The 27,096-nt window shown below is 33.4% G+C and overlaps 1 protein-coding gene across 1 annotated transcript in view; it reads right to left on the bottom strand.

Moving 5' to 3' along the window:
* Window positions 1–1,300: 1,300 nt before the first annotated feature.
* The window catches only part of LOC132730677 (neurogenic locus notch homolog protein 1-like), a 30,690-nt gene continuing 4,894 nt past the window's right edge, over window positions 1,301–27,096 (bottom strand). The window contains exons 3-24 of the mRNA XM_060716658.1: window positions 25,153–25,267; window positions 24,043–24,248; window positions 23,655–23,795; window positions 22,052–22,271; window positions 21,507–21,636; window positions 20,083–20,416; window positions 17,800–18,054; window positions 16,615–16,737; window positions 16,009–16,122; window positions 14,659–14,981; window positions 13,812–14,147; window positions 13,086–13,254; window positions 12,340–12,476; window positions 11,201–11,360; window positions 10,367–10,514; window positions 8,551–8,777; window positions 7,808–8,026; window positions 7,273–7,458; window positions 4,245–6,170; window positions 3,249–3,458; window positions 2,456–2,770; window positions 1,301–1,754 (exon numbers count right to left, since the gene is read on the bottom strand). Of these exons, the coding sequence (XP_060572641.1) occupies window positions 1,498–1,754; window positions 2,456–2,770; window positions 3,249–3,458; window positions 4,245–6,170; window positions 7,273–7,458; window positions 7,808–8,026; window positions 8,551–8,777; window positions 10,367–10,514; window positions 11,201–11,360; window positions 12,340–12,476; window positions 13,086–13,254; window positions 13,812–14,147; window positions 14,659–14,981; window positions 16,009–16,122; window positions 16,615–16,737; window positions 17,800–18,054; window positions 20,083–20,416; window positions 21,507–21,636; window positions 22,052–22,271; window positions 23,655–23,795; window positions 24,043–24,248; window positions 25,153–25,267 (6,251 nt within the window). The 3' untranslated portion in view covers window positions 1,301–1,497. The remainder of the gene's footprint in view (window positions 1,755–2,455; window positions 2,771–3,248; window positions 3,459–4,244; window positions 6,171–7,272; window positions 7,459–7,807; window positions 8,027–8,550; window positions 8,778–10,366; window positions 10,515–11,200; window positions 11,361–12,339; window positions 12,477–13,085; window positions 13,255–13,811; window positions 14,148–14,658; window positions 14,982–16,008; window positions 16,123–16,614; window positions 16,738–17,799; window positions 18,055–20,082; window positions 20,417–21,506; window positions 21,637–22,051; window positions 22,272–23,654; window positions 23,796–24,042; window positions 24,249–25,152; window positions 25,268–27,096) is intronic.

Here is a 27,096-nt window from a genome sequence, read left to right as displayed (position 1 = left end):
ATGAGAGGATTATTTTGCTTTTACGAAAATCTTTCAAAGATGTACAATTTATTGCAATATTTAATTTAAAAATTGTATCTGCTTGTTAGTCTATTCTGATAAATTTATTTTTTTACTTAATATATTGTTTATATTTGATACAGCTGTTTACTTCATATAAACTATTCCTATAATTTAAATTCTTATTAACACACTTGTTAACTTGCTATAAACAATTCTTATAATTTAAATTTTTACTTTTTCTTCTTAGATTTCCATTTTGTATGCAGGTTCTTTCCGTATACATGAAATGTTACATTCTGTTATAATAATGAATAAAACTTTTCTGAAAGATACATTATTAAGTGTTGATAATCAACTATCACCCAACATTTTCATCCACATAAGATTGAAGATACTTTTGTCTCTTCATACTAATTTCTTGTTACAAATGAGCCGCGTCACGACAAAACCCAACATAGTGCATTTGCGACCAGCATGGATCCAGACCAGCCTGCGCATCCGCGCAGTCTGATAAGGATCCATGCTGTTCGCTTACCAACTCTTATAACAAGTAGAGAAACTGATAGTGAACAGCATGGATCCTGATCAGACTGTGCGGATGCGCAGGCTGGTCTGGATCCATGCTGGTCGCAAACCCATTATGTTGGTTTTGTCTTGATGTAGCTCAAATGTTTATCTGTTCTTGTTTAAATTGTTTATTATTAGCTAGTCTATTTCAAAGAAAAAGTTGAGCTATTATGGTTGTTGCGGTGGCGACATAGTCATCATGCAAAAATTTTAAATGTAGCACATGTAACATTACTCAAACACTTTTAAAGGTATCAATATGAAACTTTAAGTACTTGCTTACATGTCGACAAGAGGCAGAAACTGTTGTATGACAAAGGACATTATTCTGAACCTCTAGAATTATGCCCCTTTTTAACTTAAATTTTTTGTCAAAATTCCATATTAAGTATAATTATTTCAAAACTATAACAGATATCAATATGAAACATACATACTTGTTATTCATGACAAGATACAGTTTTTAGACTAGGGACATTTTTCTGAATGCTATATATTTGGAGTTATGCCCTTTTTTAGCTGAGACTTTTTGTCAAAATTGCATACTAAGTTGAATTAGTTAAGTTGAATTAGTTCAAAAAGATTTCAATGGAAACTTTGAACACTTGATGATCATGACTTGTTATGGTTGCATGGGTTAATTCAGTCCCTGCTAGTAGGCTAAGGTTTCCTAGCGAATTCTCCATAAAGCAATTAAACATATGACCCTAAAAAAAAAATCAACGAAAGCTTATGATACATAATGGAATCAAATTTTATTATGAAAATATATATCCAAACATTTAAACTTTAATTATAAATGTATATAAAGTAGGGTGTGTATTACAAATTAACTTAAATGCGTTATTTTACAAATGACAAGTTGAAATAATAAATTAATATATGATAATGTTAATTTTGTCACAAATGCAACCATCTTGATCCTGGTCAAATCAGCCTCTCTCCTGTGGTTGGATCAATTATTTTATCAAGGGGGATAACTGCTACAGAAGGCCGGTTTGCCGCCTCAATTTGTGACGGTTTATAACGCCCCTTCATGTGACGAGATCTGCGTATATACCAGGCGGCGTAGAGTAGTAATATGATGATTATAACGACAATGATGATGACAGACGCTGCGATGACACCCGTCGTGTCCGAACCTTTATCGCTGCTCTTCAACAATGAAACTTCACAGAACTGACCTATAACAATATAAATATATACATTTTCATAAAATCATATATATATATATATATATATAATTATATAATCATTAAAAATAGCATTTTTTAGGGATGGAATCAATATTTGTATCGACATATTGTATTCAGTTAGCTATAGTTATCATCTGAAATTTGATATTATAAAATCTGGTAATGTTTTATTCAGCGCAGTTACGTCAATTTCTCTTGAATCCATTCTTGGAACTAACCAGCACTAAGCAATGAGTTTAAAGTTTCTCCCTCACAGAAACAACGGCGTGGCCCTGACAGGGTTTGAACCCTCACAGCCAGCAATCCTTAGATTACTAGTCTGATGCGTTAACCACTCGGCTATGCAGCTACTCTTACAATTGTATTAATAATACATATTTGAAAAATTGGCTGATTTTCAAATATTAGATTGTTTGTTCCCATCCCTTATGAACAATTTAATTTTCTTTGCTTAAGTGCACATCAATGATGATTCTTTTTGTCTAAGAGTCTGTTTAACAAGATAAACTGTTTATTTAACTATTTTTGTACATGATTTGAAACAAATTCTGTATCATTGCAAAACTGTGTTTAACATATTTGCAAATAACACTGTACAGTACATGTAAGTTTATTTTATAGACAAATTTCTGCAAAGCAGTAAATAATAAAAGCTGTTGATATAAATCTGTAAAAATTCTAAATCTTACCAGTGAATGCATCAGAGCATAAACACGAGTAAGATCCCACGCTATTTTCACATGTCGAATCAGCGGTACAACGATGTTGGTCAGTTATACATTCATCGATGTCCTCTCTGCAGATAATACCAGTATATCCGGGCATACACTCACATTTATAACTCAAACCTAGGTCTGTACATGAACCATTGTTCTTGCATGGCATGTCTGCGCAGTCATCTGTTTCTATCTCACAGAGATTACCTTGGTAACCAGTTCCCTCACAATCACATGTAAATGAATTGATTTCATCAATACAGCGGCCATTGTTCATACAAGGGTTTCCTAGAAACACAAAATAATTATGGAGCTCTTTGGAAGAAAGTTTTGATTTATTTTCTAATCAAGTAAAATGCAATTTGTTTGGTTTATTTTGTGTATACAGCACATAATTTGGTTAACTTTTAAGACATAAACATTATAACTTAAGAATTATTATGTAGATTCCATAGGTTGTCTGATTACAATAAAATTATCCCTGAATTATGTATCTTCTCAACCAGCTTTTGTAAAATTTTTATGGAGTGACCAATGACAATAAGACTCAATGTCTGAAATCAACTGTCACGGAGAAACCTTCAGGGTGACAAAATTTCTCAGTGATAATTGATCTCAGATATTGTGTCCAAAGTCATATGGTAAACTCCCATCGCTGAATAAGAAATCATGTGGTCATTTGCATAGTCTGAGAAATTAGTAATTACTGGTTACGTCATCAAGAAAAGCCGACTTGGTGGAACAACAAAATACCATGATAACTTACCAACACAATCATTGACATTTATATCACAGTTATCTCCCTGGAATCCTGTACCAGCACAGTTACATATAAAGCCTGACCTTGTGTTGACACACAAACCATTGTTCTTACACGTGTTGCCTTGACAACTGTCAATCAACTCACCACACGTCTCGCCTGTCCAGCCAGCACCGCATAAACATTTGAACGAACCAAATAAATTCTTACACTCCCCTGAAACAGAGGAATTTTATTAGCATTTATATAAATTAATATAAATAAAATACAAATATTAATGTATTTACATCAATAAACAAACTTAACATTAAATTTAACTTTCAAATATAAACATAATGATAAGGGACTCCACGGGTTTTTTTTTAACATAATGTGCTTGAAAATATTTTTTGAGATTCATGTTCCATTTCAAACGGGTCTAGACCATTAACTTGTGTGCAAAATTTCACACCATTTGCTCACTCAGTTTCAATAATTATTCTAACAGTGAAATGCTTTTCACTTATGTTAGGCTAAGAACAGCACAAAGATACAATTTTCAATTGATTTCCGAGTTTCTTAATTGTCTTTCGCACACCTTGCTGTAAATCTTGAACAGTCCAATCTAAAACGTAATGTATGTATTGAACAATAAACCAAATGGCATCATGAAAATTTCTTCTCCACTCAATCCACTCAACACATGTTTCTTGATTCTTTCAGTAACTTATAATGCTATCATGTTATTGCATTATTGTGTTAGTTGCACACATCTTACATTTTCTTTCAATACATTGTACTATTAATTTATCACCTTCATAATTACTTTTATACAATTATTGTACAGTATACATTATTTTACTAGAACACATGTGAAATTATCATCTATTTTTCAAAGTGATATAGCACAGGCGGCCCACACAGTGTTTGGTCAAGCAGTGTATACCATCCAAACACTGTGTGGGCCGCCTGTGTGATATAGTATTGAATGTGATACTTACACAATTAAGTGTTTATACTAACCAGCATTATAGCAAGGATTTGGTCCACGGCACTCATTGATATCCTCCTCGCACCTGTGACCCACATATCCTGTCTGTTTACAGTCACATGTATAATTACCAACAGTGTTTGTACAGACACCACCATGCTCACATGCTCCCTCTAACAAACACTCGTCCACATCAGTATCACATGTTGCTCCCTGGTACCCGGTCCTGACACAGTCACAGATGTACGCTGTATTATAGGTAGAGCAACCTGAAGTGTCTGAACACAGGTTGATCTGACATGTCTCATTGTGCCAACCGCAGGACTCTATGACATCTGTGCAGTTGCACAAGCCCCGAAATATACACTTTCCGTTATTTTTACATGGTTGACTGAAACACGCATCATGTACCTGTTCACAATGTTCTCCCCCGTATCCAGGGAGACACTGACACGTGTATGAATCTATGCCATCAACACACATAGCACCATTTACACAGGCATTATTTACACAGTTATCTATATCAATGTTGCAATAAGTCCCTGTAAAGCCAGAAACACAGACGCATGTGTAACTATCGCCATTTTGCTCACATGTGCCACCATTGTTACAGGGAGCAGATGCACATCCTCTCTTATCTAGCTCGCATAAATTACCCATAAATCCTTCTACACAATTACATTCAAATTTATTTACAAGGTCTATACATGTTCCATTATTCCTACATGGCATACTTTCACAATCATTGATGTTGGTCTCGCAATATTCACCTTCGTAACCTTGGATACACTCACAATGGAATCCTGCGAAAAATTTCCACGGTTGTTGATTACTCTCAATACAGTCTGCTCCATTCTGACATGGATTAGACTGGCACTCATTAATATCTGTTTCACAATGTTCACCTGTGAACCCTTCTAAACATTCACATGTATAATTTAAATTGAGATCAGAGACATTAAAGAAACAGCTTCCACCATTTTTGCATATATTTTGATCACACCTGTTAATGGGAACATCACAAGTCTCGCCTGAATACAGTTTATTACAGGTGCACCGGAAAGTTGTGACATCATTATGACATATGGCATCATTCTGGCATGGAACACTGGCACAGTAGTCATTAAACTGGCAATATGCACCATAGTTCTCAGGTAAACAACTACACATATAACCACTTGAATTGCTGACACAAGACCCGTTGTTTTGACATAAATTCTGATGGCAAAAATCGTAAGTTTGACACTTTTTGCTGGTGTAACCCGTACGGCATTCACACATGTAGTCTGTGTTGTTTTCATAAGGCACACATGTACCGCCATTAAAACAAGGTGAAGAAGAGCAAATGTAAATATGTTCACATCTTTTTCCAAAGCTGTTAGTTGGACATGAGCATTCAAAATCATTCAATAAGTCCGTACAAATCCCATTATTCAAGCAGGGATAGCTCTCACATTCATTTATATTTTCCGCACACGTAACCCCAGACCATCCTGGTTCACAGAAACACTCAAACTTGCTTGGAAATTTCAAAGTACAGTTCACTGTTCCATTTTCAAAACACGGCATAGAGTCACAAGGGTTGTAGAAAACATCGCATAATTTACCGGTGTAACCATCGTTACACAAACACATGTAGTTTCTATGCATATCTACACATTCTCCGTAGTTACATAAATTGTCAACACAATCATCTACACTGACGTTACACATGTTACCATGCCAACCCTCGTGACATGTACATATTCTATCATTCCATATATCATCACAATCTGAATTCTGGGGACAAGCACCTTCTTTACATACATTATCACCCACACATCCGGTTAAAACATCCTTCTTAAAAACTGTGACACCAGGTTCTGTTTGAAATTCATTGTGAATATCTATGTTGTTATTATTGAAAGAGATATTTCTAAAACAACCTTTGGTTAGCCCAATCATGAACCCTGAATCATCTGAAACATGGATTAACAATCATCAAAATAAATTTTTAACAAAATTAATATATGTACATAAATACAGGTTATCAATTCAAAACATGTAATATTATGGATAATAATGAATTTAATCTATCGGCATAAATCTGCATTAAGATCAAGAAACACAGGGGGAAAAAATTTCAAACAACTATTAAAAAGTCCTTGTTCTGTAGTGTCTGTAAGAAGCCATAGTTAAATTTGCATCCAAATATTAAAAGAATACTGATTTTATATTTTTAGGAAATATTCATCAAAGAATTTTGCAGTAAATAATGGAAGTAACGCACCATGTGCAAATTGTTACATTTACATTTATGACATGCTCAAAAAATAGATAAAAACAGAATCCCTAAAGAAAGCCCAACACAGCAAAATTGAAATTGTTGCAGGCTCGGTTTGATGGACGGTACTGGAAAGTGCAAGTTACTGTCCATGCCCCCTAGCACTGGCTTAAGCTGAATTCATCATTTAAACATGAAAAATTGTGAAATTTTTAATTAAGAAACATCCGCAGATGTGTTCATACAGCTTATCATGGAACCTTCAATGTGGCACAGTGAGTGCCATTCCATGAAAAGCGAAATTGGTCCCAAAATAAAAGAATGTGTGTGCCCTAAATGAGAAAACAATGGGCGGAACAAAATAAAATCTAATTTTGAAAAGGGATAACCTTCTTATATCTTCTACAATGGCCATAGTAATGTTGCAATGAGATTTATGATAGGTTACAATATTTTAAAAGAAATAATGAAATTTACATGAATACAAAATACTTTATTATTTTAAATTATGAACAATTCTATATTTACAAATATCTTTGATCATATATTTAAAACAAGACTTCCACCATGAAGGAAGTGTAATTGTTTTAACTATTTAAATTTATCATGTATGATATAATAATATGGTAGGAACATGATTTTACATGTATGTCGAATATAAATATACACTAAAATGCCTCAGAAAACAAGCAGCTATTTTAACATCATGCCAGCATATTTTATGTTAAAGAATATTTAATATCATTAAGAAATGAAATATTTTCCATGCTCATTCCAAGAATGTGTTTTAACCTTACCATGATGAAAGGGCTTCCCTCCAATAAAAACTCTGACAACCGGATCAAATATAAAAGGGTCAAAGTTCACAGGCATGGACTGGGATACATTGTCTAAATACACTGTGATATGGTCTGTGTTTCTAACCCAAGTGACTGTATGCCAGTCCCCATCTGATACACTTGTGTTTAACCTCATTTGTGATACTGAAATAGAATAGTATAAGCAAATGAATAGATAATGTATTTTATTTCACCATAAATATGTAATCAATGATTACTTCCTGCAAAATTACGCCCTCATTTTTCATCTTTTCAATTTCTAAAGAAGATAAGACAGATTTTATTTCATTTCAGAAAGGTTAAGAACAAATGCTACATAAGTTTTTACGAGCATTTATAACTGACTGACTTTCTGTAGTTCTGAATATACCATCTTGCAAGTATAAACTTAACCAAAGTGTGATGCCGACACAGGGGAGAGTACGATAAATCTCATATTCTCCTAGCGGATGAGCTAAAAAGAAATTGACATAATGATAGTAAAATGACTTACTGTTAACTGATGTAAGAATCACATCGAGACTAGTTTCATACACACCAAACTCCAAACTGGCATTCATAAGTTCACTGTTATAGAACTGTATATACATCAACGTGGCAGTTTCATCTCTTGTCCGGAACTCAAAATATCCGGTGTCACTGAATGGGATTATACTTGTATTTAACTTCATGTCTATATAACTTGTCTTCCCATTTAGAGTAGTTGCCACGGCTGTATCATAGAAATAAAACAAAAAATATTTTTAGAAAAAATTATGATCAATTTGAGCATATTTATTTGCCTAGCAATAGATTATTTTCACACATTGTTTATCTTTCTATCATAAAATTTGTCTAACCTAAAAGTGGTCTAATTTAATTACTTAATTGATATATGACATGCTTTCTACATATGAAGTTTGTATTTCTTATTTTGTTTGGCTGCATCTCTTATGATATAAACAAAAAATACTTTCCTGCTTTTTTTGTAATTCATGCTATTTGAAATGACTAAGAAAGTAAGCTTTGATTAGTACAACTGTTTGTCATAAATGGTTGAGAACACAAACATTGATTAAAATAATTGTAAATAGTGTCATTATACTATTCTATCACCATCTAAAAACCCCAAAAAGAACTGATATGTCAAAATAATGAGAGTTTTTTTTTAAAAGCCTTTTCTATCAAATATACTCTCAATAGAATGATATTTCTTAAAATTCTACCAAAAAGATACAAAAATGTTTCTTCAATTACCTTCATCACAAACATCTCCGGTAAAGCTAGACGTACATTGACATGTTTGATTGGTCCAGGCAGGTATGCAGGTTCCCCCATGTTGGCATGACAACACAGTACATCCACTATCTCTGGAGCAACCAGGTTTTGCTGCTACTGGATCATTACCAAATACAGAGTGAGAAGCGGTCTGTAAATCTATCACTTTCTTGTTTATTGTAAGGTTCTTTATACATCCGACAAAACTGCCATAGAAAAAGGACATACACATTATACACTCACAAGCAAAATAAAGAACATATTCAGAAAATGGTTCAAATTATTTTTTCATTGTTTTGACATAGTTGTTAAATTTCATTATCTAAGTAACACACCTGAAAATTTTTACACAAATTGAACACCAAAATTGTTCTGTTTGTCTATTTCAACAAAAATACCCTTCATTCATGTCACACTGATATTGATTAGGTCATACAGTGACTTTTCAGCTTCAATGGTAGAAGAAAAAAGATAGAGGAATGCCCTGTCTTTGCAAATAGAGCCTGCACCTGAGTAAAACTATCTATCTTCCTGTAAGTTAGCTAGACAGCTTCCTCACTTGAAAAAATCCAAAGTTTCTGATAAGATTTAGAACCACAATGATGAAGCACAGGTGTTCATCACATTTGCCATGCCATTAATTGTCAAATATTATCACAAGTAAAATGGTTTCCTGGGGGAACATTTTTAATGACATAAAGATATTTCATTTAACTATTTTCAACATTGTTTGGGGGGGATAAATAAACGTTTGTATCAGGAATATAGTTGACAATAATCGATCAATATAGAAGATCTTTGGAAACTGGTGACAGTTGAAGACCTGAGACCGGAGAAGGTCGAACATAAAACAATTATTTCTTTTTAAGAAAACGATTAAATACCATTTTATGAATAATTCCGGGCAAAAAAATAAAGTAAACACACAAGTTTATGCAGAAAATATCTCTTTTTAGTATGGCAGATGCCACTAATATTTTAATTTTGTAGATTTTCAGTATAAACAATTTATTGTTTGTAAAATTTGAGATAGATATTAAAGAAACATTGATAATTTTCAAACACATCATTCAAGTTTTTCCACCTTAAAGGGTAAAATAATAATAGAAAATTAGAAATATCACATAATAGTTTTTTGTTGTTAATTAGGTGTAATTCGGACTAATTCCCTAGAGGTAAATCCGTAACATACCGGCAAACAGTATTTAGCTAGGTTTTCGAAAAGGTCAATTAACCAATCATGTACGGTTTACATATCACATGCTCCTCCATGTACCGAAAACAGGTCACGTGCTCCTCCATGCCTCAAAAGTTAAACGCGTACCAATACCCTGCGGTTTTCAGACCGCAGGGAATAAAATAATCACCCACTGATCATCGAGAACAAAATTACTATCCAGCACCCGTTTACTATATAAAATATATATATATAATAATTGGCATGGCAAATGTGCCAAACACCTGTGCGATGAAAGGCAAGTCATTGAAATAGGCAACCTTAACCACAGAGTTTAGAAAAGCTTAAAAAAAAAAAAAAAATAATCTAAAGGCTTAAGGTAAGAACCCTAGGTAAGAACACTTGTGTGACTGCAATATTTTGTGGCATTTTGCTGCAGTTCCTGAAGCTTATGTTTAATCAAATTTACAGGCAAAGAGAAAGCTGACTTACAATGACATGGAAGAGCCAAATGTCCCTAGTTAATATTCAAACCAACAACTGTAAAAAAAAAGTACTTTAAGGCATTTTTCTTTTTGTTAAAGTGTTATATAATAACAAAAAAATGACATTTTTTACCTAGTATACTGGTTCAAGCTGATTTTATTTCTCCACATGTCTAGTGTAGGATGTTTGTGAATTTGACCCATAAACAATGGTGCATGAACATTTATAGACTGACCAACTTGACCTGATTTACTCTCAATGACCTTGACCTCATCTGACACTGAAATATAAACATATTACATGAATAGAGGTTCTAAATATAAAATCTTCATTATTAAGGTAATAATTAGCATGGAGCAAGAAAATTATTATCTTTCACTGATTCTGAATGACAAAGATTTTACTAAACAGACTCAAGAATTAAAACACTTTTAGATTTTTTACTAGTTTATCATAATTAAAAATATAACACTAAGAACCCAAATCAAATCTTCACAATATTACATAGTACTGTTTTTTTGTATTTTATTTTTATTATTTTTTTTTTTGGTGTGGGAGATCCTTTTTTCTTGTATTTTGGTGGGTTGTTTTTTAAGGTATTAAAGTCATATAACATCTTTCCATCATTACTGGAGGAGAAAGGGCATAGGTGCCTGCCAGTGCTTTATTAGAGGCATAAGCTGACATCTACAATCTTCCATAAATAGGGAGAATATCTTCCTAGCAAGAAAGAATATGACAATCTCCTGGATAAGTCCCATATGTATTTTTCAGAAGTAAAACTTGTACATTGTATGTAATACACTAAAGAAAAACAGAAGAAACCTTATATAATAATAATACACCTGGTTTAGACCTCAGTTTCTTTTCCAGGATATTGCCAAGAAAACAAGTTAAAATCATACAAAGCTATTAAACTTTAATTGAGAAACCTTTTCTTTATAAGTACAATTATTAAATATTTACATGTAAGTTTGTAAATTCCACTGATAAACTGTATAGATATTTTAAACCAGTCGCCATTCTGCACATCACCAATGGTAGTTATAAAATCATCATCATTGCTCATCAAATGAAGAACAAGACTTCCTCTATCTATATACAGGCATAACATATCACTGTCAAGCTGAAATACATATATAATTATATAGGAAACAGAATTTGTAGTATACTTATGATATATGACTTCATTCCAATATTTTTGGTGGAAACATGATAAACTTATACAGTGAGCAAGGTGACTTACAGGCCCATAGGGCCGGGTGTTATTATCATTAATTATTTTAATTACGTATATAGTTTTGTAATTATTGTCAAATTACAAAGTGACTATTATAAATAAACGATTATCTTATCTTATATTATCTTAGACTTTGTGTATCTTATTATAATAATATCAGATATAAAAAGAGACCATTTAAAGCTGCATGTCTCTGAATGAGCCAATAATTATTTCAAGAAAATCAAATTTGAGGAAAAAGTATTAAGATTTTTAAGAAAGTAAAGGGATTCAAGATTCAAGAAATAATTTACAAGCTATATGTGATTAATGACTGATTTTGCACTATTTATTATTATCATTCTACTGAATAAGTAATACAGGAAGGGCTATTTTTGCATCTTTTGATCTCTTGTAGTGCCAATTTTGACCCCATGGCTATAATTTGTGACAAACTTGGTATAAACCTCAACCTAGACAATGTTACATGCAAAATACATGACTGTATCTAAGTTCTTCCTTGCCCTCTTGATTCTGAAGAAGATTTCGAAAGTTTATTTGTTCTGTTGCAATGGCAATCTGACTTCCACAAGAAATGGAATTTTTTAAACAATTTTGAAAAATCTTCAAGCTAGGAACAATCCTGCTTACTTTTAACACAATATGCCCAATGGTTTAAGAGGAGATGTTGTTTGAAACAATTTTGATGATGCAAGATACAGATGCCAGAGACCCCATCCCCCCTCATTCTAGTACAATATAAATACCATACAAATCTTTAATACTAGTTATCAAAAAAGAAAAGAAAAATAACAGTTTTGTGTAAATCAGTATTTTCAATGATGTAAAAAAATATAAATTATATAATATATTCTTTTAAACTTACAGTATATAATATCACTCCAGAGTCTGAGTTGCTTGTGAACAACAGTGATAAACTTGTTATTTTAGATAAACCTTTGGAGAAGTGTAGAAAAGATTCCATCTCAAACTGAGCTGCTTGTTGGAATTCGCACACAGACCCTACAAAACAGCAAGTATTATTTTATATGTTTAACGCTCAACCTGGTGAAACTAAAAGAGATTTAAGCCATTGCCACCAGTATAGAGCCAGACCGTACTACACATCCATGCAGTCTGACCAGGCTCTATACTGTTGGCTGACTTAATAAAATTGGAGTTTTCATTTTGACAAAAAATTGGTTATGAACAGTTTCAAATATGGAACCTGGGCAAACCCATTTAAAAGAATCAGGTTGAATGTTAAATTGATGGTTCTTTTAAAATCAAATTTTAATATATTTTTTTTCACATATAGCACTATTATGAAGAATATTAATCTTGTGTAATATACCAGTTAGATATATAAATGTGGAAATAATCATTAAAGATTCCTTAGTATTTTGAGTATAAGTGGGTACACAACTATAACTATGACTATGGAAGGAACCTGGATAATTTCTTCATATGAAGAGTGTAAAGCATGAAAAGATTCAATCACAAAGAGATGCACTGTTTTGAGGTTAACTCTTTCACTCATGGCCATGAGGGCCACATAATTGATAATTATAATTCAGTGAGACCACACTAGTAAAGAACTATAATACATGAACTTTTAATACACATCATCACCTATATATCCTGGAGTACATTCACAATAACTTGTAGTCCACATATCCTGACATGATCCTCCATTCTGACACCTGTTGTCATGGCACAGGTCATGTGACCTACATCCTGGTAACAAGGTAAACTGCCCGGTAACAGCCAGATTTAGTATCTCATCATTCACAGATACATTCTAAGGACAGAAAATAAATTAATATACCACAGTGTAATATTTAATCAAAGATGCAGTGCTCTCTAGAAATGACCATTTAATTAAAGTAAGCCTTTATAAATCACCCCTAACTGTTACTGATTTTAATGTTTATCATAGTTTGACAAAAGGAGCAAGTTTGACCAGTGATTTCACCAGATTTTGGTTTAAATGGAGAGCACTGTAGAAACATGTTGTTCTTTTCCATGTTCTATCCAAGAAACAAAAACAAAAATATCATATCTGTGTCACAGGTACATGTTGAGTAAAATGTACAAACTGGCAGGGACTTGAACCTTAGGACACTCAGAATACCTTTCCAGTGCTCTACCGAATGAGCTATTTGGCAACTTACATTATCTTGGCCCCTCATTAAAAGTGAACAGTTTGGGACCATGACATTTGTATAACTTATAAACTGATATCTTTGATTATTAATGATCTTTAAAATATTTAATGGTACAGAACGATTAACATGCAAATTTATGTTTGGCAATATATGAAAATTATCATGCAGGTATGAGTAAAATAAAAATTACCCCTATACATCCAGTAAACTTTGATAATGATCGCATTTTACTCCTCAAATATGGTGTCACAATATCCACTCCTCCAATCACAAGATGTCCTCTCAAATTTATTGCCTCACCCACTGTGGTATATTGAAGTATAAGATCACAGTTACCTCCCTCTGGACAGTTGTCAATGGTGATATTGGTATGAGATGTTGTGATAGTAAGGTGTACATTATGTGACATCACCGTTGCTTGCGACAGAGGCTCTATACTGCCAGACACTGTCTCACCATACATGCCAATGGACACCAGAACTTTCCTGTTGTCCAACTGCACAAGAAGATGAACATTTTCTGATACCTGCAGAGATAATACAATAAAAAGTCAAAGATTTTTAATATAAATCATAAATCATATTAACCTGTTACGTGCTGGAACCAAAAGTAAGTTTCTTTTGTCACTTAGTAGAGTGTCATGCCAATCTGCACTTCAATGCAGTCTGACCAGGTTCTTTCTGTTGTTAATGAAATCTCTTAAAATTGTAATGGACAGACCCAAATTCAAAACAGGGTAAACCCATTAAATATGTTAAGGGTAAATCTTAGTCTACCTTTATTGTTCAACTTAGGGGCAAATATCTGATAATAAAGTTTTAGATCAGAGGACAAATATCCCATATTTTATCATGGTCATATTTCCATATTCCTGCTTTACACTACATGTATGACAGAGATTGTTTTATAGAATACATGTACCATAAGGTATATTATTTCAAACACAGGAGTGCATAAAAATTTTGATTTGAAATGTTCTACAAGACAGAATAGAATTATAAATTTCAAACTAACTAAGATTTCAAGATAATACTTACATCTGCAATAGAGAGAATTGTGCCCTGGAATATGCTTGTAGAAAACCAGAATGATATAGTTGCCTTGGTTACGTTAAACTCTTCATTTTGTATATCACTTTCTGGCAAAACCTCTCGGTGGATTCTCTTGAAACCGGTCAGTGGCTCAAGCCTGATCAAAGTTGAACCATCAAATGTTGCTACTGTCACTATTTCACAATTGTTGCCATGGAGACCAGGCAGACAATCACAATGATACTGGTTGATAATTGGTTCTGTACAGACACCACCATGAAGACAGGGGGCGCTTTTACATTCCTCGACTTCCTCCCTGCAGTTCACACCTAAAATATAAACACCAGAGTAAATGTTGATATAATATATTCAAGTATTCCATGATTTGACACATCCAAACAGTGTCCATTTTAAAATATTTTTAAAAGAAATCTTTAATTAATTATTTAAAAGCTGAATGCTTCAGAAAATTAAATTTAGAAAGATATTAATACACAAAGCAGAAATTGAGGTCAATTCAAGTCTTTAATTCCTCTTGCACACAGTCGAAGGACTAACTGAAAGTTTGATGCAATTTCAAAGCATAGAAATGTGAGGTTCCTAAAGTTCTTAAATTTAGCCTTACCAACTTGAAATTCTGAAAATTCTGAAAAGGTTAATTAACTTAAATGTGAATAAAAAATTATTGTGATAAAAATTTATCGAAATATTTCTTTTTATTGTAAGTTCAGATCATATTGAAACATACACTTACAGAGAGCTACGAGTTTATCTGATTAAGTATTAACTGTAAAAGGTGACAAGAGAACAGTGAGTGCATGATTGTCTTTTAAAATAAATTATGATAAAAAGAGGCAAAAAAATTGCTTTCAGAATTATGCCCCTTGTCTAACAACTACACATTGTCATTGTTAGAAAGTTACCCAAGTTTAATAATTGTTCAGATAACTTTCAAAATTTTAATAATAGGCTACATTAGAGTCTTTGCTAAACAACTACAAAAATGATGACAACGACAAACAGACGGGCTAACTTAATGTGTCTATAAGACTTAAATGCCCCAAAATTCCAACTGTTTTGTCAGTCTATGGTGGACAATATATATGACAATGTGACACTGACAAACAAGGGCAAATCTATATGCTTTCCCCTTAGAGTAGCTGGGTCATAAAAGTCACCTCAATGTTTGTACTTACAAATCTGTCCAAGCTTTAAGCAGTTGACCTTTTAGTTGTAGTTGTCTTAAGAAGAAATTAGCATAAGTAATGGTTACATGCCTGCATGTACATGTATTGCTATCTTGAAAAGAGACTAAAAAATGTACTTGTTAATGTTAAAATGTACTTCATACAGTACCTTGATATCCTTGTATACATGTACAAACATAGTAATTATCACCATCTACACATGTACCATTGTTCATACATGGATCGGATTCACAATCATTTATATTCTCCTCACAAAACCTTCCTAAAATAAAGAACATTAATTTTTACACATTTTATGGATCAGTCAAGTAAGTTTTTGCAACTGAATAAAAATTTAGCACAATTGCTTAATGATCCTCAGTGAAAATATGAAACAGATGACCAAAAAAAAATCCAAAATGAAAATAATTATCAATACCTAGTGTGATTCTTAGCCCATTTTGAGTTCAAAATGTTTAAACCCTTTCCTTATTGGAAATTATTATTCTGAAAAATGGAGTGAGTTAAAGATCTGAAATTCTAAACACAAGTTAATTGTATACAGGTACAAAAAATGGTATAAAATCTTGAAAAAAATATATTCAGCTTCCTCACATCCAAATACATGTATTTCAATGGAGTCCCTTTAAAATATCACCTTCATTAAATTTTACATGTACATGATAAGAATATTACTGCGATGAGGGTAACAGTAAAATAAAGTTAAATAACAGGATGAATAAATGTTTTAATAACAATTAAATAAATGTCTGACCTTGAAATCCTGGTAGACACAGACATGTAAAGTTTCTGTTGCCACTAATACACTGAGCATCATTGGCACAAGGGTCCGAGTCACATCCATCCAGCACTGTCTCACAATATATACCAGTTGTTCCTAAATATATATTTATTATATATAATATATTTGAAATTCTGAATAAAGTAAAAAAAATAATATTTTTTAGGTTTTGAGTTTTATGTCACACCAACACAGTACAGGTCATATGACAACATTCCAGCTTTACTGGTGGAGGAAGACCTCGGGTGCCTTTCCATGCATTATTTCAGGCATGAATGGGCACCTGAGTAGAACCACCAACGTTCGGTTTGCTAGCTCATGAAAAAATCCAAAGTCCCTGTAAGGATTCAAACTCACAGCGGTTAGAGGCAAGTGGTTTGATGTCAATGACTTTAACCACTTGGCCATTAAAACCCCATTTAAAAGTAAAAAACAAATACGATTATTAAGCTGATCATATCACCAAGCTTATAGTTGAATGCTTATAGAATTAAAGATTTATTGTCAGTCTGAAAGGTTCATAACCAGAATTATAAAACCAGAAGGAAGTGTTAAATATACATTGCATTGTAGTTTAATTGAAAATCTACATAAAAGAATATTTTTGCAATTTACAGTAAACATATTCTCATATACGGAGGTACAAGTATAGCATTCCCTTTACTCTAAATAACATATTTATGTCCATCTTAACTTAGGTCAATGTGCATCAGATTTGTAATCCATGGGAATGGTAGTTCAAACCCTGGGCTAGACAGTATTGCTTGTGCCATGAAAGACCTCAGACTTTGAGTCTAATGGTCATATAAATGTCTCTCAACACTGATTCAGAAAGTATAAAGTCGGTCATTTGCCAATATTTTGGTAATTACTCAACTCAACTCAAATCATTTATTTGTAAATAAAGGCCTCCGGCCCAAAATACATCATAAGGTATAACATATAATAAAATGTCAAGTAGTTGTATATTGTGAAACTTAAGTATCATTAATTATATTCATAAGTTGATAGATGTAAATACTATTAGATATATTACTTATATTTAGTTATCCAGAAAAGCCAGTTAAAGGTAGAATGACTTTCAAGATATGACCCAATGTGTTAAAATTGGCATAACAATTAGATAAACAATTAAATAACATAACATGTACATAGTACCTTCTCTGCACTGACACTTGGACTGTTCACCTTTTTTCTCTATACATGTACCATTATTCTTACAAAAAGTTGTGTTACAGTCTGCTACATCTTGTTCACAGTGGTTCCCAGTCCAGTTGTCACCACACAAACAGATAAAGGAACCAGGTAAATTGATACAAGCAGCCCCATTGTAACAAGGTGATATGTTACACTCATCCTTATCAATGCTGCAATCTTCACCTGTCCACCCCGGTGTACACGTACAATTGTGTCCTGGCAACATAAAATACAAAAGTAATGAGATGATATGTTAAAAACTTAAAATCTGAAATTTAGAAGCTCAGGTACATTTGTAAATTTGTCTAAAATCACCAAGTATCTTAATTCTTTACACTTAACAAACTTCATCAAACTTCATCAAATATTGGTAAGTGTAGTAGTAGTTAATCAACAACTGAGTGTACAATTAAACCTGATGCTTTGTAAATACCATCAGCAGTAGAACTTTTGTCATTTGGAAACAAGAGCCGGTTGAACCGGGTGATGCTCCCCGAATAGGTTTTGGACACAGGAAGGTATACCTCTTGTTGTGTCAGAGTTATGTCACAGACAAAGTTCAAAGTGTAAAAACAACCCAAATATTGTGCACGACACATTGTCTCAATATGGTGATCATTTTTGTGAAATAGTTGTAAAATCCGATTTCAAATAACAAAGTTATGCGCCTGACATTATTTTGCTGCAAGGTCATGCTGTGACCTTGACCTTCAAGGTAGTGACCTAAATGTTGCATGCGACACGTCGATTCAATATGGTGATCATCTCTGTGAAATAGTTGTTAAATCCAACTTCCAGTAACAAAGTTATGGGCCGGACATGATTTTGCTGCAAGGTCATACCGTGACCTTGACCTTCAAGGTAGCGACCCAAATGTTGCGCGCGATACAATGTCTCATTGTGGTGATCATTTCTGTGAAATAGTTGTAAAATCCGACTTCAAATAATGAAGTTATGTGTCGGACACAATTTTGCTGCAAGGTCATGCTGTGACCTTGACCTTCAAGGTAGTGACCCAAATGTTGCGCATGACACGCCATTTTAATATGGTGATCATTTCTGTGAAATAGTTTAAAAATCTGACTTCAAATAAGGAAGTTATGGGCCGGACACAATTTTGCTGCAAGGTCATGCTGTGACCTTGACCTTCAAGGTAGCGACTTAAATGTTGTGCATGACACATCATCTTAATATGATGATCATTTCTGTGAAATACTTTTTAAATCTAACTTCAAATAGCAAAGTTATGGGCCAGACACGATTTTGCTGCAAGGTCATGCTGTGACCTTGACCTTCAAGGAAGCGACCCACATGTTGCGCGCGACACATCGTCTCAATATGGTGATCATTTCTGTGGAATATTTTTTAAATCCGACTTCAAATAACAAAGTTATGGACCGGACACGATTTTGCTGCAAGGTCATGCTGTGACCTTGACCTTCAAGGTAGCGACCCAAATGTTGCGCACGACACGTCGTCTCAATATGGTGATCATTTCTGTGAAATATTTTTAAAATCCAACTTCAAATAACAAAGTTATGGACCGGACACGATTTTGCTGCAAGGTCATGCTGTGACCTTGACCTTCAAGGTAGCGACCCAAATGTTGCGCGCGACACGTCGTCTCAATATGGTGATCATTTCTGTGAAATATTTTTAAAATCCGACTTCAAATAATGAAGTTATGGACCGGACACGATTTTGCTGCAAGGTCATGCTGTGACCTTGACCTTCAAGGTAGCGACCCAAATGTTGCGCGCGACACGTCGTCTCAATATGGTGATCATTTCTGTGAAATAGTTTTAAAATCTGACTTCAAATAACAAAGTTATGGGCCGGACACGAATTTGGGACGTACGTACGGACCCGATGACTATATGCTCCCCCGAAATTTTTCGGGGAGCATTTTTCGGGGAGCATAAAAATGCTGAATTAAAGATCCAAGGCTTGTGAGTTTCATACCTCCATACTCCAATGACAATATCTTACTTGTTTGGGCAAAACTTTGATGAAATGAGTTTTGGGGATTGCTATAGGCAAGTTACAGAACCTGCTAATAATGCTGTAAGAATTGCTCTCTTGTACTACTGGTTGTTAATATTAAATGACTAACACTCTCTCTGAAGGGACATGAGCAATATCTATTAAAAGAGAGGGCCATTACGGCCTCATATCGCTCACCCAATTATTATTATAATGAAAACTATTCAATTACATCAAATACAGTCATCAATTTTCCCTTACCTGTATTATAGTGTGTACATGTTCCACCATTGTTACATCCTGCAAGCAGACAACCATCCAGCCTTGTCTCACACTGGGTACCAGTGTATCTGCTGGCACACTTACAGGTATACCCTGGTGTATCAATGTTCTCTGTACATGTTCCACCAGAGTGACATGGTGATGATTGACAGCTTGTAATCTTACCCTCACACCTGTCACCCAGGAAATGTTCAGTACAGTTACACATGTATCCTGTGGACAGTGTGTGATTGGTAATACAGATAGCCTGGTGATGACAGGGGTTAGGGAAGCACGGGTCAATCTGCGTTTCACAGTGAATTCCAGCGTAACCCTGTAACAACATCACAAAATACATGTGTTAAATGTACAAAAATGCTGTAGCTGTGACTTAGTGTTTCTGTTCACGGTCTCCCTTAAAAACTAAATCATCATGATTTCAAGGCCAACTTTTCTTAACATACATGTTTGCTGACAAGTCATCAGGCCCTAATTCACTAAGATTTTAGAATCAGGATAGAGATAGGAATCAAAAATTCAAAATCAAAAACTCAAATATTCACCATTGTTTATCCTCATAGAATAAATATTCAGTATTTACTTGATAAAAGTGGACTGAAAATATCATGTTTATGATATAATTGTTTTTTGTTACTTTATATGATATGTGCATTTTACCATTGATCCAAAAGCTGATCATGATCTTAAAATTGTTTCTTATAAGTTATTCCGTCCAGATTAGCTTTGCATTTGTATTGTTATTTGTCCACTTTATTACTACAGATATTTAACATTTTGTTTATGTATTTTTTAACTTAAGCAAAATACTATCAATTTTAGTGTCATAAAGCAATGTATAAAAATCAGGATCATTAAATTTGATTCTAATCCAAACTTTTCCTAATTTGTGAACATGGGGCCAGTTCATCAAAGAAATAATGTTAGCTTTTCTTTTTTAGAGGGGTTTACACCACACCAGCACAGTACAGGTCATATGGCAAGTTGCTAGGAAAACCTAAGTTGTCCCTCCATGCATTATTTTAGGCACTAATTGGTACCTGAATAGCACCACAGACATTCTGTAAGCTAGCTGGATAGCTTCATCATATGAAAGAATCCATAGTCCCTGCCACAACAATGAGGGACAAGTAATTTGAAGTCAACAACTTTAACTACCCTTAATTGCAGACACCTGAATTTGAAATAATGTTAGTGTTTTGGTAATAATTGGGACCAATGTGATACAGATGGAATCTTCTTAAAGGATGATGCTTTTGAGTCAGTCAGGATTGAGTGAATGCATGTATTGTATCTAAAGTAGCTTGTTGACAATTGTTACTGAGATTATTATATTTGGTTGTACATGTACATTTCATTTCTTAATAATATACAAACCATAGTTACAAAAGACTTCTCAAACTGACCTTTGGGCAGTTACATATATATCTGTCTGTATCATGTACACAGGTCCCCATATTCTGACATGGTTGACTGACACAAGTGTCCACAACTTCCTCACATGTGTCTCCAGTTCTCCCCGCAATACAGTCACATCTAAAAAATATGTGAACAGAAAACAAGTCCAGGGTCTCATAATGATTCAGATGTCAAATCTATATAATGCATAGTAAGTAAAAGCTTTTTCTTTTTGTACTTTCAATTATTAAATGGAAATGCAAAGAAAAAGTAAGTACTGGTCTCTTGGTTATAAAACTTTTTTCTAAGCTCTGTCCCAAATCTAAGGATTTTCCTTGGTCAGTGAAAGTTCTGTGTAAACTTCTGACCAGTCAAATTCTTGAAATCTGAATTTGAGACTAAGAAATTTCTTTATGACCTTCAACTTTGGTTCGAATAATACATTGTAACTGTCAAGGAAGCCTAATTCCATCCAGTTTGTGAAAGTTTCAGTAATAAATGTCAAAGTTTATCAAAAGATGAAATACAAAATGGAACATATTAAGAAACTAACCTGTAACCATTGACCAGATCTGAACATATCTGATACTGACCACATTGTATTTGTAAACAATCATCAATGTTAGTTTGACAGTGGACACCTGTGTATCCTTCAACACAGGTACAACTGTACAGAGCATCAACTCCGGTGTTTGTACATGTACCAGCATTCATACAAGGCTGTGATGTACAACCAGAGGTGGCGACTGTCTCACAGTGTACCCCTGTTCTGCCTAAATAAATATTTTAATAAGAGGGTCATTGTATAGTCTTTGATAAATGAAATAAGCTTTTTCACATTTACAAAGATAGAGCACTTAATTTATTTCAGATTACCTTAATTCAATAAAGAGAGAGCACTTAAACTATTTAAGATTACATATTCAATGAAGATACAGCACTTATGCTATTTCAAATAACATAGCTTAATTCAATAAAGAGAGAGCATTAATATTTTAGGCCATTTCAGATAACCTATTCAATGATAAAGATACAGTACTTAAGTTATTTCAGATAACTTATTCAATGAAGATACAGTACTTAAGCTATTTCGAATTACCTATACACGAAGGTAGAGCACATAAACTATTTCAGTTTACCTATTCAATAAATGTGAAGCACTCCTATTCAATGAAGGTAGAGTACTTAAGCTATTTCAGTTACCTATTCAATGAAAATAAAGCACCTAAGCTATTTCAGATTACCTATTAAATAAAGCTTAGTCTAAAGCACCTAAGCTATTTCAGATTACCTATTAAATAAAGCTTAGTCTAAAGCACCTAAGCTATTTCAGATTACCTATTCAATGAAGGCTTCTACAGATTACCTATCCCTTGAAGATAGAGCACTTATACTATTTCAGATTACTTATTCAATGATGTACAGTAGTGATGGAAATCGGATAAAATTTGTCCCAATCGATCATCGGTTCAGACGGATGGGACATAATCGATAACTTTTCGAATAAAGTCGCGTTAAAAGGAAATAGGGAAGTAACATTTCTTACCATGGCACTTGATTATATTTAGTAACATGAACTTCATTTAGCACTTTTCAACACAGTTTTAACCTTATATAGTCATAATTTTAACGAATTAGATTTTATTTTTCAATGGATGTCAAATAATACCATTCACCGTCACACACGTCACATTATATTACTATTGTTTACATTACTTATTGATCCTGTTAAACCCTAAGTTGTCTCTGAGCGATTTTTTTGCGATCGGCGAGGTGTTCCTAAAAGAAAATTATCGTCAGAATTAATTCCCTTTGATACTTTAAACAATTTCCACAAATCGCGGAACAAATTTTTGAGAACCGATTATGTCGTTTTACATAACAGTAACTGATTATCGGCGACTTGCGACAATCGGAACATCACTAATGTACAGCAGGTACAGCACTTAAGCATTTTCAGTTTACCTTTTCATTGAAGGTTATTTCAGATAACATTTCAACGAAGATAGAGCACCTAAGCTTTTTTCAGATTACCTATTCAATGAAGATAGTGCACTTATACTATTTCAGATTACCTAGCTTAATTCAATAGAGGCTATTTCAGGTAACCTATTAAATGAAGGTACAGCACTTAAGTTATTTCAGATAATACATACCAGGTGGACAAAGACATGTGTATCCATTTACTTCATCCTGACAGGTTGCTGTCTCATCACATGGTGAGGGTCTGCATTCATCTATCTCTTTCTCACAATGGTTGCCATAGTAACCAGGGGTGCAATAACATGTATATCCTCCTGAAACATGTAGAACAAATGCATAATTATGCATAGATGATATAGAGGATATTTGTTTAGTTCAGTGTAAGATAGGAATATATTTCACCGAGTGAGCACCAAAAGGTATATTTCACGAGTGGCGCAGCCACGAGTGTAATATGAACTTTTGGTGTTCACAAGGTGTTCACATTAGGTTCAAAATTCAAGCACATCCATTAAACAAATTCACAAAGTTTAAGGTCACCTGAGACTATAATTAACATACCATTGTGTATATCTTCACAGACAGCGTTGTTGTCACATGGGTTGTCATAGAGACAATACCTTCTAACAGCCTCACACCTGTCACCTAGGAAATGCCGGGTACAGGCACAGTTAAATCCATCAGCCTCCACTGTACAGGTGCCACCATGGTAACATGGGTCAGGCTCACATGGAGTGTTTAATGTTTCACAGAATTCTCCAGTATATCTAAAACAAATATATAAACATAAAGTTTATAGAAAGGTAAAATATTTAAGGCTTTTTCCCCCTTCATTTGTGAAGGAGCTGATGTGCCTTTTTTATTTCTGTAAGATAAAACATTAATTTGCTTGGGATATTTCAACATGGAAAGTCTAACAGAAGCACCATTATACCCAACGCAAATTTTATACCATAATCAGGTATCACATACAAAAATATGCCTTAAAAGAAATAGCAAATATATAGTTATATTTAAAAGCACAAATGATGATTGTTCCATCAAATGTGAATGAAAATATATACAGTCTTATTTTTTGGGGCAATAGCATACATAAGCCTTTCAAAGATAATGGAAAATTACTTATTTGCATATAGATGGGCATTACTTTGTCAATGATGGATAGATTTTAGAGAAAATCAAAGCTGACTTGCGTTTTGACATAACCTACATGTACGACAGATGTAGAGAAAATTGCTTATGGCCATCGAGATTTTTCTAATGGAAAACTTCCTACTTTGAAAGAATGAATATAAAGTGGTAGTATTTGTTTTTTGTTGGTAAATGGTTTAAAAGTCAAACCAACACTTTAAGGGTAATATGGCGACTTTCCAGGTTTACTAGTGGGGAAAGACCTCCTTTGTGTAATATTTCATGCACATTAACTTAGCTTGCACCTGAGTAGAACCATCATTGTTTCATAAGCTAGCTGAATAGCTTCCTAAAATGAAAGAATCCTTAAAGTCCCTGACCGGACTCAAAACTTTGATGGTGAGAGGCAAGAGCTTTGAAGAAAATAACCTTAACCCATATGAAGCCAAAGTAATTATAATATACAGTGTAGTTCTATTACAAAATTCAAAGTTAAAGAAGACTACTGCTAATTATTTCACAGAGTAAAGAATGACTTACTGTGGTGGGCACTTGCATGTGGTTGTGTTGAAGGTGTTGTTATGAACACATGTGGCATTATTCTTACAGTAATCTACCTCACAACTTCCCTCCACAACATATATACAGGACAACCCTGAAACATGAAACACATGTAATTTATATAAAGCCAGCAATTTATTTCCTTCTTCATTTAGGTCTGGTAAAGGACCCTGCCCAATTAAAATATACATTCATAGTGGCTGACAGAAGACTGGACATGACTAATTGTGTTGCCTCTCTTTAAAGTCACATTATGCCCTACATGTATTTTTATTTCTCAAAAGTTTTTTTTATTTTTGGTATCATGTTAAGTTTCCAATTTAAGGTTTAACTCAATTTGGCCATTTAATATCTGAACACTGACTTTCTCTTCTGTTGCTTTTTTAGCAATTCATAAAGTAATAGTGATTAAGTATTTTGTATGGAAGTGAAAATATTACTTTGTTTACATTTTGCTACTTTAATAACAAATTATGTAGCATTTAGCAATTGACTTTCTTCAGAAAAAAGCATCTAATATACTCGAAATTCATTATTTAAATGTTATAGAATTCATGGTAGTACATTCTAAACAAGCAAAAATTTATTTGCTTCTGAAGCATAATGTGCCTTTAAATAAAGTCTTTATAATCACTACTATTTTTATTCATAGATATATTTTTTTCCAATTCCAAACCCAAAAAAAATCTGAAATGTAATTGAGATATTATACCCATATTCACAGAGTAATGAATCCCCAAAAAGTAGATACATGTATTATAATTTAGAATGCAAAATGTTTACAAGCATTGAAATTGAAATATTCAAAATATGATATGATGTTAACTTTTCATAAAAGATCCCAATTTGGCAAAACACTGTGCATTTTTTCCAAATTAGACCGGACCCCGTCCAAAATTTTTTCATATTAAAATGACTAAATTTTTCATACATTAGTGTGTTTTTATACTAAATGATGTTGACAAAACAGCCTAAAAAACAACAAAAATGTTCAATGACTGTAAAGAAACACAAAACAATATTCTACAAATTATAACTTGTCATCATTGTTATTTGGCTTAAGAAATTCTCTTTAGATGATCCAGACCAGTTATTTTTATTATGATATTAATGATTTTAATCTGTTTAGATCTCAAACAATTCCTTTACAACCATTGATGCCTGTAATAAAATTGACATAAAATTGATGTAGCTTCCTGTAAAGAAAGGAAAATCAAACATGTTTCAAATGTAAAGTTGGGTATCCATGTTAAAAAATGCAGAAAATCAGTGGTTAATTGTCACCTGCTGAATTTGTTTAATGGAATTGCCCAGCCAGCAAATAATTTGAAACTGTCTATTCAATATGTAAGAGATTTCAGTATTAAAATACAACAAGAGCAATGCTTGTTTGTTTAAATAACAACTTTTGACAAAAATTTAAGTTAAGAAGTGGTATATTGACAAAACAAAATATAGCTAACAGAACAATGTCCCGTGTCTATCATCTTAAGACTAGTATTCTAAATTTTCATGTTGATAACTTTATAAATGTTTGAAATAATGGGCGACATTAAAGTTTTTGCATGACAACAACTAACACGACGGCACTGCATTCATTATACCTTAACTTTTTCTTCTATAAACAGACAAGCTAAAAATTGAGCTACCAACAGTATAGAGCCTGGTCTGACTGCAAGGATGTGCAGGCTGGTCTGGCTTTATACTAGTGGCAATAACTAGTTATTTTGTGGTTAGAGGAAGAACCTCAGGAGCCATTCAATGCAATATTTCAGACATGAGTACCAAAGTAAAACCACATTCCTACTAAAAGCCAGCTGGTTAGCTTCCTCAAATTAATAAATCCAAAGTCCCTGGCTGGATTTGAACATTCAATAGTGAGGGAACAAAATGCTCAGTGATCTTAACCAATATTGCCCATTG

This window comes from Ruditapes philippinarum, unplaced genomic scaffold (assembly GCF_026571515.1).
Source record: "Ruditapes philippinarum isolate M1 unplaced genomic scaffold, ASM2657151v2 ctg5311_1_1_1_1, whole genome shotgun sequence".
NCBI lineage: Eukaryota > Metazoa > Mollusca > Bivalvia > Venerida > Veneridae > Ruditapes > Ruditapes philippinarum.
This window is presented reverse-complemented; position numbering and strand designations above follow the sequence as displayed.